This window comes from Odocoileus virginianus, chromosome 4, assembly GCF_023699985.2.
Source record: "Odocoileus virginianus isolate 20LAN1187 ecotype Illinois chromosome 4, Ovbor_1.2, whole genome shotgun sequence".
Lineage (NCBI taxonomy): Eukaryota > Metazoa > Chordata > Mammalia > Artiodactyla > Cervidae > Odocoileus > Odocoileus virginianus.
In genome coordinates, this window is record NC_069677.1 from 11,440,064 (window position 1) to 11,453,613 (window position 13,550).

Here is a 13,550-nt window from a genome sequence, read left to right on the forward strand (position 1 = left end):
ACCTATGAGCTTTTTTTCCGAGAGGTTTTCATCCAATATAAATACCAGACAGTGGTTGAAGTAAGCAGGAATGGGCAGTTAGAAAATTCAGTAATCGTTCTGTCATTTAGCTTTCTATTTCCAGAGAAGTTGTTTGTTTAAATAAAAATATTTACTTTTATTACTTTCCCTTGACAAATGGAAGTTTTCTTCTGTATTTATGCATTTCTGTTTCACATCTGTTTTAATGGTTAATAATCAACCTTGGACCAATGTGTGTGTGTAGATCTAAACAGAGCAAAGTCCTTGGGGAAATATGAGACTAATTATCAAATGTGTTCATTCTTTTCCTTTGTTGTAGATATTAGTCCTAAACATTTGACTTGAACATTTTATATTTTTCTTATTTGGAAAAACATTATGAAGAATTTTTTTGAAGAATTATGAAGAAGAGTGTTTGTGGGTGGCAGTTGGTGGGATTCCCCATCTTCTTATCCTTCTCCATTATATCTTTCTCTGTTCTTCCTGTCCCCTGCCTCCCCTAACTCTGATGAGTTGCTTTCCAGAACATCTCCAAGGTGACCTCTGTGATCTGTTGTGTGTAGGATAACAAGGACCTGGAGCTGGACATCATCCCAGCAAGCCTTTCAGATCGTGAGGTCAAGCTCCGGGATGCCAACCATGAGGTCAATGAAGAGAAGCGGAAATCAGCCCGGAAAAAAGAGTATGTTTGTGTGTGCATGTGGGCAGGGGTTGGAGGCAGTTTCTGCTTGACTGGCAGGTTCCTCATGGCTGTGCTTGGTTTTCACTGCCACCCATCACTTTAGACTAGCTGATGTATCCTCATGACCACCTACAGAGGTTGGGGTGGACAGACGGGATGCTTCCACCCACATTTCACGCTAACCAAGAACCGTAGGGCATTGGAGAGAAGAAACAATGAACAACTGTACAAACCAAGTCTTGCCACTCTGCCTCCTTAACATCGGTGTTACAAAGTTACATATAGCCAGAGATAAGCGCACACTTTATGAAGAGCATCTTGACAGAGTCCTTTCAGGTAATGCTGGAAAAAAGTGTGTTCTAAGATTAAGAAGTCTTCTGTAGTTGATTTTATCAAAATAAAGTAGGACCACAGGTCCCTTAGAGCTTAAGAAATTCAAGGTAGTCTGTGAAGTCAGAGCTTGTGTTTTATCTGGGAGTGTAGTAGTTTGTTTGGGCTGCTGTAACAAAGTATGATGAAATAGATGCTTTTAACAACAGGAATGTATGGTCTTACTGTTCTGGAGGCGAGAAGTCTGAAAGTACGGTGTTGTCTGGGTTGGCTCCTTCTGAGGGTTGGGAGGGCAGCCTCTCCTCCAGGCCATTCTCCTGCCATGTGGATGGCTGTCTTCACATGCACATGGCATCCTCTCTGAACACAGGCCTGTGTCCAGATTTCCCCCCCTTTTAGGGATACCAGTCATTTTGGAATGGGAGCCCAGCCTATGCCAGTATGACCTCATCTTAACTAACTGCATCTGCAATGACTCTATTTCTAAATAAGTGCCACATCCTAGGGTACCGGGAGTTGGGACACAACGTATGCATTTTAGGGGAGACACAATTCAACCCATAACAGGGAGGAAAATGAGGAGAGAGTGTGAGGGCAGATCTTCCTGCTGGGCTCTCTCTGGGACTCCAAATCACCAGAGGATGGTAAAGGTGGATGGAAAGTAAAAGAAAATGGGGTAGAGAGTAGTGAAGCTATATTATGAAGAAAAACAGGAAAAACTGTAGGAAGTAGGAGGAGAAAAAAGGAGAAGATAGAAGCTTGCCAGAATCCAAGGCAGTAAAATCAAAGACAACTTTTCAAAGCATGTGGAATTATGTTCCTTCTGATCTTCCTTCTTTCCTTGTTTACCAAGCACTTACAGTATTCTAGGAACTTTGCTTACATGAGCTTGTTTAATCCTTGCAGCAGCCCTTTGTGATCAGCTGTGTTACAGTTGAGTAGTCTGGGGCTTAGAGAAGCAAGACCTGCCTCTAGGAAACAGCAGTCATGATTCAGTTCCTGTTTCTGACTTCAAAGCTCATGGACTTTCCATCTACCAATAGAGCAAGAATAGTAAGAGTATAGCCTATTAACTCCTCCGAAAGGAAATTTTTATACTTTAATGGAAAGGCCACTGCTAGAACAATGTATTGCTTTAAAAAAAAAATCATGACGATAAAGGTCCAGGACAAAATGCTTCTTATTGTAACATTTCTTGTGAAATTTCCAACAGGGAACACTCTGTGGATAATCTTTCTCTGAATTTTTATCTGATGTGACACATTATAAATAGAAATTTTCATTATAAAGTACCACACAAACAGAGACATAGATAATCTAAAATAAATGTATAAAAATATACTTTGTGCTAAATCAGATACCATTGCACATCACAAACCAGCTAGGAAGGACCTTTTATAATCAAATTTGTGAAAGACGCGGGTACACTGCAGTGAAGCCTCACGTCATTAAGTTTAATGTCTGCCTGGGAGCGATGTGTTGTTTAGGAGTCCAGGGAGAAAGGAGCCCTCCTCTTGCAAATGTGTGGCACAGGCTTCTCTTCTGGGGAGAGTGAAGAGCAGTCACTTGACACTGTTAGCTTGTGCTGTGGCTGGGATCACCCACTCAGCCTCAGGCACAGTAGTTTGCAATGTAAAATAGTCCCTTTGGAGGCCAGAGGTCAGCATACTATGGCCTACAGGCCACCTGTTTTATATAGGCTATAAACTAGAAATTATTTTCTACACTTTTAAATGATGAAAACTATCAAAGCAAGAATATTTTGTTACATGAAAATTAGAGGAAATTATTTTCTGTTCATAAATAATTTTATTGGAACACAGCCAGACATTTCTTTTTAACATATGCCTGTGGCTTCTTTCACATCCAACAACAAAACTGAGTGCTTGTGACAGAGACTGAATGACCCACAAGTAGTTACTCTCTGGTTCATTACAGATAAGAGTTTGCTAACCTTTCTGACTTTTAAACCTGGTTTAACCTGTGGAACTGTGAACCATTTTGGTGTAAGTCAGCAATTCTACTGAGCAGGAATCAGCATTCTGGGAGCTACAGTAAGAGAAATGTAGGAAGCTGAACTGGTGTCTAGTTGGTGAGAATGAGTGTGAGTGGTGCTGCATGCTTGTGCCCACACACACATGTGCAACTGAGAGCACACAAATATCAGCACAGAATCACAACCTGGTAGAACTGAGGCAGAAAGGAGGGGGGTAAGTGTGGAACTTGCTGAGCACAAGCTTACTGAAGGGACACAGAGCAAGTGATCAGAGTGAGAGCGACTCAGAGGAAGAGATTTATGTAAGTAAATTAGAAATATAGGACATTCAAGAATGTGATAAATGCTTGGGTGGGGGCAGTGAAGTTTGAAAGAAGGGATGCATTACCTCTCTAACCAACTGAAAGCCCATTTGTTTCCTTCTAGATTCATTATGGCAGAATTGCTCCAGACAGAGAAGGCTTATGTGAGGGACTTACACGAGTGCTTAGAGGTAAGTCTTGTGGTCATCAGTTCTCAGCTGTGTTAGAAAATGGTGTCCTTGCCACATCTGGTACTGGAGAGGAGCTCAGTACTCTGTCTTATCCGAGCTTGAAGAATTAAAAACCAGCCAGAGCACATCTTTCCCCAAGTCAGTAATAATTGCATGAGAGTTAAACGTGCTTTGGAAAACAAACTTTTCTCAGATTGGAACTAGACCCAATAAAAGAAAGCATGTAAGGAAAATGAATTCAAAATAAAATCCATGACACAGTCAATGAACTTAAATCTGGAAATCTGCATCTCCCCCCTGACACACAGTCAAACTCAAAACATATTTAATAAATAAAAGTATGGAGTTTGTGCTGTTGCTAGGATGAATTTCCTTAACAGCAGATCAAGATAATAGAACATTCAGGTTTTCTTTCTTTTCATTCTGCTTATTTACCATCTCACTTTTTAAGCTCTACATGCATCTCTACTCTGACCCTTACCCCACAAGTTTTTAAGGCATATTTGTTTTGTATGTATTTCACATGGCAGTGCTTGCCAATGATGGAACTGTTGCTGTCTTACAGACCTACCTGTGGGAAATGACCAGTGGTGTGGAGGAGATCCCCCCTGGGATCCTTAATAAGGAGCATATCATCTTTGGCAACATCCAGGAGATCTACGATTTTCATAACAAGTAGGTTGGTGGAGGGTTTCAATGGAGTACAGTTACAGCCATAAATACCCAACAACAAGGCTTCCCAACAAGTGGACCAAAGTTGACTGGGAATTCTCTCCCTGTAAAGTAGTGCCTGTTAAATCTCTAAATCAGTGGCTGTCAGATTTCTTTCTCACTCACCCCTCTTTCTCCACAGTGGTCCGAAATTCCTAATGGAGGGTGAAGTCAAATGTTCAAGAGTGTCCTAACCTAACTGCCAGTATCCTCGGACCGAATCAAAATGATAGGCGAGCTTGAGAAAGTAAAAGTAGCTTCTCTTTATTAAAACTCTGGGTAATCCTGATATTAGAATTCATCTGAAGTTAACCATCTTACTTTGCAGGCCTTAGGTTTCAAGTTCCATTGATGTTTTCTTTTGACCTAAATATTCCCTCCATCCCTAACTACCTCATCATCCCCACCCTCAACCAAAACAACAGACAGATTGATAGATACCTAATCAAATTATCTAATAGAATATATTTCTTGACAGTTTATAGGGGAGAACATCAATTAACCCTCTATGTTTTGTTGAAATAAGTAGAATCATAGAGCCCTAAAACCTCACAACTCACTTCTTCCAGCTCCCAATCTGATTTAAACATCTTTTCCATAGCATACTAAACATATTCAGTTGTTAACAAAGGGTCAGCAAGCACACTGGTTGGTTAGATTACATATCCAGCTATGGAAATAACTCAGTTTCCAATGTACAAATGGAGGGAACCTTGAGAAATAATGTTGACAAAAAGTCCTAGAGCTCTCTCAGGACCCTGTTGCAAAGAAGGGCTAACGTAGAGGTTCAGAGTTGTAGCATACAGTATAGAGGAAGTCTGAGGGTCAGGCTAGTCAAGGCGTTGACTCAATGAAGTGGTCATGCTGGAGATGAAACTGCAAGTGCACCAGGGTGGCAGTCCCTCTGAGGCAAGACTAGAATGGCACTGTGCCTTAGAGCCGTCAGTACGGTGGGAATGTTTTGTCTCTGTGATGTCCAATACCGCAGCCACTGGTTATGTCTGCTCAGTGAACACATGATGTGTGATTAATGCTACTGAGAACTGCATTTTCAACTTCATTTAATAAGTATAGGTGACAAGTGGCTAATATATGGTACGGCCCAGCTCTAGAGAATGAGACCTCATTCTTTGCTAAGAATGACCAAAGGCAAGTGTGTGTGTTCAGTTGCTCAGTGGTGTCTGACTCTTTGCAACTCCATGGACTATAGCCCACCCGGCTCCTCTGTTCATGGAATTTTCTAGGCAAGAATACTGGAATGAGTTGCCATTTCCTCCTCCAGGGGATCTTCCCAACCCAAGGATCAAACATGCATCTCCTGCACTGCAGGCTGATTCTTACTGAGCCACCTGGCAAGTAATAGTTGGATATAAAAGGATGCTGAGCCCTAAAAGATCTAGAAAGCGGGTGAAGAGGCACTCCTCTCATCAGCACCTGATGATTAATCCCCTGTAAAGTCATCAAATGGCATTAGTTTAAAGAAAACATGAAATATGTAGCTCCCCTGTCAGATTATGAAAGCAGTAAGCTCCAGGGTGAAAAGACCTTTTGACTTTCTGGAGTACTTGATAAAAGTTCCTAGTCTTTTTTTTTTAATCCAAATTTTTATACTCTCTATATGTTTTGTCTGGAAATCTCCAGCGACAGCAATACTTTCTCCTCATGTCTATTTAATAAGATCCCAATAAAGCCATTCTTGACCACTGACCCCACATTCCATCATCTGAGCTCAGTTGAGTATTATCCCATCTCCCTAGATATTTGGGAAGATATCAGCCTAGAAAGCAGTAAGTCATGTTACTTTTCTTATCTGATTTATGATCTCTGGGATTTAGTCAGAAGTCTCACTTTGCTCATATTCTTACCAAATTGGCAAGGTATAGAATATAGAGATCACTATATGCACTTCCTGTGAGCCTTGTTTTTGCCAAATCAGTGTATAAGCAGAAAGACTCTTCATTTCAAAATTGACCAATTGTAACACAACATCTGGGCTTCCTGATGGCTCAGCATTGAAAGGATCCACTTGCCATATAGGAGACATGAGTTCAATCCCTGGGTTGGAAAGATCCCCTGGAGAAGGACATGGCAACCCACTTCAGTATTGTTGCCTAGGAAATCCCATGGACAGATAAGCCTGGTGGGCTACGGTCCCTGGGGTCATAAAGAGTTGGACACAATTTAACAACTAAATAACAGCAGAGTATCTAGCATAACCTTGCCTTATTGTGGTTTAAAGGTATCAATCCAGTAAATCAAGGCAAGTGGTTTGGTAGTCTATTTAAAAAGTCACTGAAGATCTACCTACCAGTTACAAAATAGAGTTCTAAGAACTCCATAAAATAGAAAAGTCAAGTTAAGCCATAGGAATATTGCATTTTGTAGAGGAATAAATTCAGTGATTAAGAACACAGCTACCCAAAAAACATTACCTATTTATAACATTATAAGAAACAAGAAGAAAATAAAAACCAGCCTCTGAGCAACCAAAAGAAATATCACAAAGATAAAGTTCTTATCTTTCCAGAGGAACTCCTTCTTGCCTTCCATAGGTGAAGTGAAGTCGTGTCCGACTCTTTGCAACCCCATGGACTGTAGCCTACCAGGTTCTTCCATCCATGGGATTTTCCAGGCAACCCTCTCTATTTCTTGGTTAGATTGTTTCCAAGCCCATAGCAATTTAGAAGCAGCAAATAAGAATCAAGAATTTGAGCAAGTAGCTTGATATCAGTACCTGACAGGAAAGAAAGATAAACTTCCAAAAAAGAGTCAGAAGAACCCAAAAGATCAAGGTAGTCAAGAGCTATTCTCCATTGGTGCAGATGATCCTATGTCCCAATATAACCCAATATAGAGCCCAACAGAGCCACTGTATTATGATACAGCATAATAATATGTTATTATATTAGTAATAACTAGTAATGAATCATTGGCATATCCTGTATGAAAAAGCAAGGAACTTGTAATGCATTTAGAAAGCTATCCACAAAAATATGTTTTAAATAGTCCACGATTTAGGGGAACATGCAAAAAAATCAAGCTGTTTATTAATTCCCAGTAGGATCTAGAGGACTTAAGACTTAATTTACTCATAATATGTGCTTTCTTTTCATGTCATACAAAATTTGACTAATGTAGAAAGTATAACCCTCTAAAATCTCTAACTAGTAATATTAAAAATGGCAATTAAGCCAACTTTGAAAATGCAGAAATTGTGAACTCCATAAGAGGTCATGTCTTTCACTGCATAACCCCAATGCTTGGCACACGGTAAACATTAAGTATTTGTTGTGTGGATGAGTGGATGGATGGGCTAAAAATAGAATTAAAATTTGCAGACTTATGGCTAATGCCATTCAAGTCATAATTCACTCTTGTTTATGAAAATCTCAAGATAACGGAAAATCATTATTTTTCTTCACCACTGTCAGAACCTTCTAGACAAGCAAAACATTTGCATGTCTAAATGAAGGAGTTTCCTGGGTACTTCTTATTGGGAAGACCAGGCAATTGTCCAAACTCTAGTTTCCTCTTCAGGAATACTTTTCTGAAATGGTCACTTTTTAACCTAAACATATCAAAAAGTTCTTTTTAACCCCAGTTGCTTGCATCTTTTCAAATTTATAATTAAGTGCTATCTTACAGAGAAGCAGACTCCTCTGATTTCTAGTGCATAGCTCAGGTTCTGTGCTTCTTCTCCAGAGAGAGAGTGAGGGAAAGAGATTGGGAGGAGGAAGACTGGGGACAGAGACTGAGAGGCAGAGGGACTGAGATGGACCCTGCCTACATAACCACATCAGCTGAGGCACTAGGAAATTAGTGTCTAGACCAAAGGTGAATATATTAAATAACTCAGCTAGTTAATATTGATCCTTTTAAATGATGTCACTTTGAAAAATGACAGTCAAGATTGGTTTTAAGTGTGTGTGACCTTTCTGTAGGAGCTTTATCTCTATACGTATTGAATGGAGGAGTTCCCAAATACCAAAATTTCTGTAAAGAAGAACAATTCATATATGTAGAATTTAATAGTTACAAGTAGTGATGTTAACACAAATTGGAAGTTTAAGTGGAGTGATACTTGGTTTTTACCTACTGGTCTCCCTATGTTGATACTGCATCTCATATCTATAGAACTAAAGATAAAGATCATGGCACTTATCTACTCAAAACCTAGATCTATTTTTTGCATTTTGTTAAGCATTCTGGGAGTATTCAGGAAAGGTAATAAATGCCGTAAATAGATCTCCCCAATGGTGATGGTTTTGTTAATGCTCTTTCCCCACTTTGACTGGCCTACAGCTTGTAATGTGGGAAAATCATTCGTTTTCAGTTTGCCTTGTCTTTGATTTTCAGCTTCAGTAAGGACAGCAGTTTGTTTAAAATGTTCATCTCTTTTGGTTAAATCTGAACTTACTTTTTCCCTTTCAGTTTTTGGAGATATGGCTATATGTGAGTCTGGGCAATAACATTTTTATAAAATCTCTGTTGTCAGGGATCAGAAGGTCTTCCTGAGCATCAAGCAAAATCATCTCCACTGACAGATAAGGGCCCTGAGACCCAGAGAGGGCCCAGTGACTTGCACACTTGGTGACATTTCCCCATTGACCAATTAGGCATAGCTTCCAGGGGCTGGGGCAGTCCCTTTCTCTCCATAGACCACGGCTGGCACTGCCAAGTCTGGTTGCTTTGGTTCATATCTAACCAGTTTCAATGTGCATCCTCAAATCTCAGGAACACTTCAACCCATTTCTTCCCTAGGTGTGTCATCCAGGTCACACACCCTTACAATAATGGCCTGAAATGAAGAGGTTTGGGAGTGAGTCTCAATCCTGGGTCAAGGATGGGGAAAGGTGCAGACGTCACACTCCCAGTTGGACTGTGTCTTGTCACATCTGCTCCTGTGAGACTGAGGCACAAGAGGGGCAAGGTGGTGGGTGGAGGTGGTGCAAGGCAGAAGTGGTGGTGACAGGAGTATGAAGGGAGGGAGGAGAGACAGAGTGAGTGGGAGAGTGCGGTAAAACACCTGAGTAGAGGAGAAGTGAGGACAGTGGATAACAGGGAAAAGAAGAGATGGGGAGAAGAGAGGGAGAAGGGAGAGAGGGAGGGAAAGAGATGGATTTAAAAAAGAGCTAGACCTCCCTGTCTCCTACTGCAGGCAGGAGAGTCAGTAAAGTGTTTTTCAAACATTTTGTATTATGAACCAAAGAAAAATTATATAACCTGTCCTGATATGCACATGCTTTATATATTATATATAATAGGAAAATTAAATCCTGAAAAATAATACCCTCACCATGTGTGATGCACTCTGATATTTTGAATTAGGTTCTGTTCTCCTTCCTCTTTAATGCCGGTTTCCACCCTCTAAATTGATTTTACAACCCCTTGAAATGCAGAGGGTGGATCTGTAGCTACAAGGTGAGGAGCTGGCTCCTCCAAGTGGAAAGAAATGGGATGTGCAGGCCACAGCGTCATCTGAAGGCCTCTCTGCCAGGCTGCAGCTGCTTTCTCTGCTTTGCCTCTCCTACTCCCTCCGATACTCACACACCTTGTTTGTATTCTCTGCTTTCTGTGCTTCTTTCCCACTCCAGGAAAATCTTGTTCTATTCTACACCCTTGTTTCATAGAAACTGGAACTTGGAAAGGTTTGTGACCTGCTCACAAACACAGCCAAAGAATCCAAGTCTTCGTAACTCCCTATTTAGTCACACTGTCATTTTAATATTCAAATGTCAAGCAGAGAGGAAGGGGAGTGTGTTTTTTCTTGGGCCCTAAATTTATACTCTGAGAGATAACTGCAAGCCTTACACACTTATCAGTAGGGCCTTAAAAAATTATAGCTGTGATTTTGTTGCTGTTTTTTTTTTTTTCCAGTGCTAGTTTTATAAATATGAAGGAGTATCCAAAGCAAAACAAAGTCTAAACATTCATTTTGGTGTGTCAAAGTCATGTTCATTTCAGTTGTACACACTAATTTCTTGGTGTCCATGCCTAGCTACTAAACAGCCTGTCAATGGCTATGAATAACATTAAATGTAAGATTAGTTGTTTATGTTTTACTTTAACATTAAATTTAGGTTTGTGCAGTACTTTCTGATTCGTCTAATCACAGAAGTTAAATTTAGGAAATATTAGCAAAACATATTCAACAGGTAGCACTGCAGCAAGGTAAGCTGCTGCTTGAGGTTGAAGGTGAGGGGGGCAGTATACTGAGTAAGAGTCCAGTCCTGCGCACCTTTCCTCTCCACCTCTAACCTCAGCAGAAATTTCTGCTGTGAAGCAAAGAGACAGCACCTGGTGGTTGTCAGGGCTTAGCCCAGGTGGTCAGACTGTGCTGCGTGAAGACTTCTGTGAACCATCCGGCGCCTTCCCTGAGTGCACACAACTCCCCAGTAGTTCAGCAGCTACTCAGTGTGCTACCCAGCCATCCTGGCCCGCAGTCCAGAACCTCTCCCATGCTGGGCTCTGGCCTATCTGGTCACCAGTGGGTCCCTTAGAAATGATCTCTAGCTCCTCTGGTATGCAAAAGCATTGATAAGGGGCAGTGTCCTGGGCTGCCTGCAAAGAAGCCTGATAACTCTCTCCCCAGCCTGCCTCCAGCTTTGTTTATGTCTCCTCCTCATTGTTCTACTTTTCTCTTGTTACCACTATGCCCCTGCTTCCTTCCCCTTCTCAACAACAAGTGTGCATGCCCATGCCTGAGAGCATGCACAAACAAGGCCATCACATGTATTCCCTTTTAAATTCAAGCTGCACCCTTGATATGAAGGTCCTCAGTGAAGGACACACTTCTCTAGAAGCAGTAAGACTATAGACCAAATTTACCTTTGGCAAAAATAACAGTTTCAGAATAACTCAGGGTGCCTTTGGAATGGTACTGTTTTCATAGTGCTTAATGACAAAGCTCACAAAATTTTTCTGTCAATAATGCTAGTGGCTTTATTTTCCAGGATCCCATCCAAAGACGGAGGGAAGCATTTTCCTCATAAAATAACTGCATAATGTATTGCATCATAATAATTTGATAGAGTAATAACATTGCTATCTTGACAGTTCTTTTTTATTGAAGTATAGTTGTTGTACACTGTCAAGTATGATGTGCTATGCTTAGTCGCTCAGTCATGTCTGACTCTGCGACCCCATGGACTGTAGCCCACCAGGCTCCTCTGTCCATGGGGATTCTCCAGGCAAAAATACTGAACTGGGTTGCCATGCCCTCCTCCAGGGGATCTTCCCAACCCAGGTACTGAACTGAGGTCTCCCACATTGCAGGTGGATTCTTTACCATTTGAGCTACCAGGGAAGCCCCACTATGTACAATACAGATGTACAATAGAGTGATTCACAATTTTAAAGGTTATACTCCATTTATAAGCATTATAAAATATTGACTGTATCCCTTGTGTTATACAGTATATCCTTGTAGCTTGTTTTGTTTTATCCCTGATAGTTGTAACTTTTAATCCCATACCCCTGTATTGCCCCTCCCACTTCTCTCTCCCCACTGGTAACCATTAGTTTGTTCTCTGTATCTGTGAGCATGCTTCTTTTTTGTTATATTCATAAGTTTGTTGTATTTTTTAAATTCTGTAAAGAAGTGATATCATACAGTATTTGAATCTTGTCATTTCTTTAAAAGTTTTACTCATTTCTGAAAGAACCCCAGATATTCACACAAGCACTTAAACTTCTTGCTTTGCTCATTCTCCCATGATTTATTACACATAATTATTGAAGTGGTAAGGACCAAGATGTTGCTATAGAACAGCAGAGGAGGAATGTCCCATCCTTTGTGAAAAGTGTTGTGACTTCTTGTGCTTTAATTTAAACTCATCATGTCTATTTGAAGTAGGTAGAATTATACTGATCAAGTGTACATGACCTATCATCTTTGTAAGTTTCAAATTGAAAATTTAAATAGAGTTTGATACTGCTACTGGTCTTCAACAATTACTTGAGATGGTATTGCACAACTTACTCAAAGTTATGAATTGATATACCCATCACAGGATAGCTTGTTTAATTCCTACCTTTTTTATTTAAAAATTAAACCATATAGAGTGGATGTAGAATCTGCCAGCTGGAAGCACAGTGGGAAGGACAGTCAGTTCAGTCGCTCAGTCGTGTCTGACTCTTTGCAACCCCATGGACTGCAGCACGCCAGGCTTCCCTGTCCATCACCAACTCCCAGAGCTTACTCAAACTCATGTCCATAGAGTCAGTGATGCCATCCAACTATCTCATCCTCTGTCGCCCCCTTCTCCTCCTGCCTTCAGTCTTTCCCAGCATCAGGGTCTTTTCCAGTTAGTCAGTTCTTCACATCAGGTGGCCAAAATGTTGGAGTTTCAGCTTCAGCATCAATCCTTCCAATGAATGTTCAGGACTGATTTCCTTTAGGATGTCTGGTTGGATCTCCTTGCAGTTCAACGGACTCTCAAGAGTCTTTTCCAACACGACAGTTCAAAAGCATCAATTCTTCAGCACTCAGCCTTCTTTATAGTCCAACTCTCACATCCATACATGACTACTGGAAAAACAATAGCTTTGAGTAGATGGACATTTGTTGGCAAAGTAATGTCTCTGCTTTTTAATATACTGTCTAGGTTTGTCATAGCTTTCCTTCCAAGTAGCAAGCATCTTTTAATTTCATGACTGCAGTCACCATCTGCAGTGATTTTGGAGCCCCCAAAAATTGCTTTCAAAAGCTGATCTATGGACTGGATGCATTAAAATCACCCAGGGAGTTTTGCTAAATGGTACAGATGCTCAGATCCTAACCCCAGAGGACAGTGCACAGGCAGGAGTAGGGATCTCTAAGTGTTCCTGAGACAAAGTCTGATACTTCCCCCAAAAGTGTTCCACTTGCAGAGGAGTTTGGGAAGCACTGCACACTCTACTTACTTCAGAGATATAATGTACCTCATCATATTATAGGATTTTAAAAGCCCCTTTCATAAACAAACCAGTTTAGCCCAGAATTTCCAAGCTTAAATGATATGTGACCTTGAAATGCAATTTTTACATAACCCCAATCAAGATTTTTCCCAGGATGTGGTTTTCAGAAAAGACAATCTGCTGTAGATTTTCACCAGGGGCATGGTGGGAAGAGCTCCCTGGGGATAAGTCTCCAGGAGTGGAGCTTATTAAAATTGGTAGGCATTGATCCTGAAAAACTAATTTAGTGCCTACTATATGCCAGGCAGTGGTTTGGGTTCTTTACCTACATGAGTTTATTAAATCCTCACAACAACCCCACGAGGTTGTTTAAAATTGAGAAAAATGGTACTTTGTAAGACCACCTACTCACAACTGTG

General features: G+C 40.7%; 1 protein-coding gene across 21 annotated transcripts in view; it reads left to right on the forward strand.

Moving 5' to 3' along the window:
- The window catches only part of KALRN (kalirin RhoGEF kinase), a 668,360-nt gene that overhangs the window by 423,407 nt on the left and 231,403 nt on the right, over positions 1–13,550 (forward strand). For all 21 annotated transcript variants that reach the window (XM_070466100.1, XM_070466108.1, XM_070466101.1 and 18 more), the window contains exons 23-25: positions 585–703; positions 3,456–3,522; positions 4,088–4,197. In XM_070466100.1, coding sequence (XP_070322201.1) covers positions 585–703; positions 3,456–3,522; positions 4,088–4,197 — 296 coding nt within the window. The remainder of the gene's footprint in view (positions 1–584; positions 704–3,455; positions 3,523–4,087; positions 4,198–13,550) is intronic.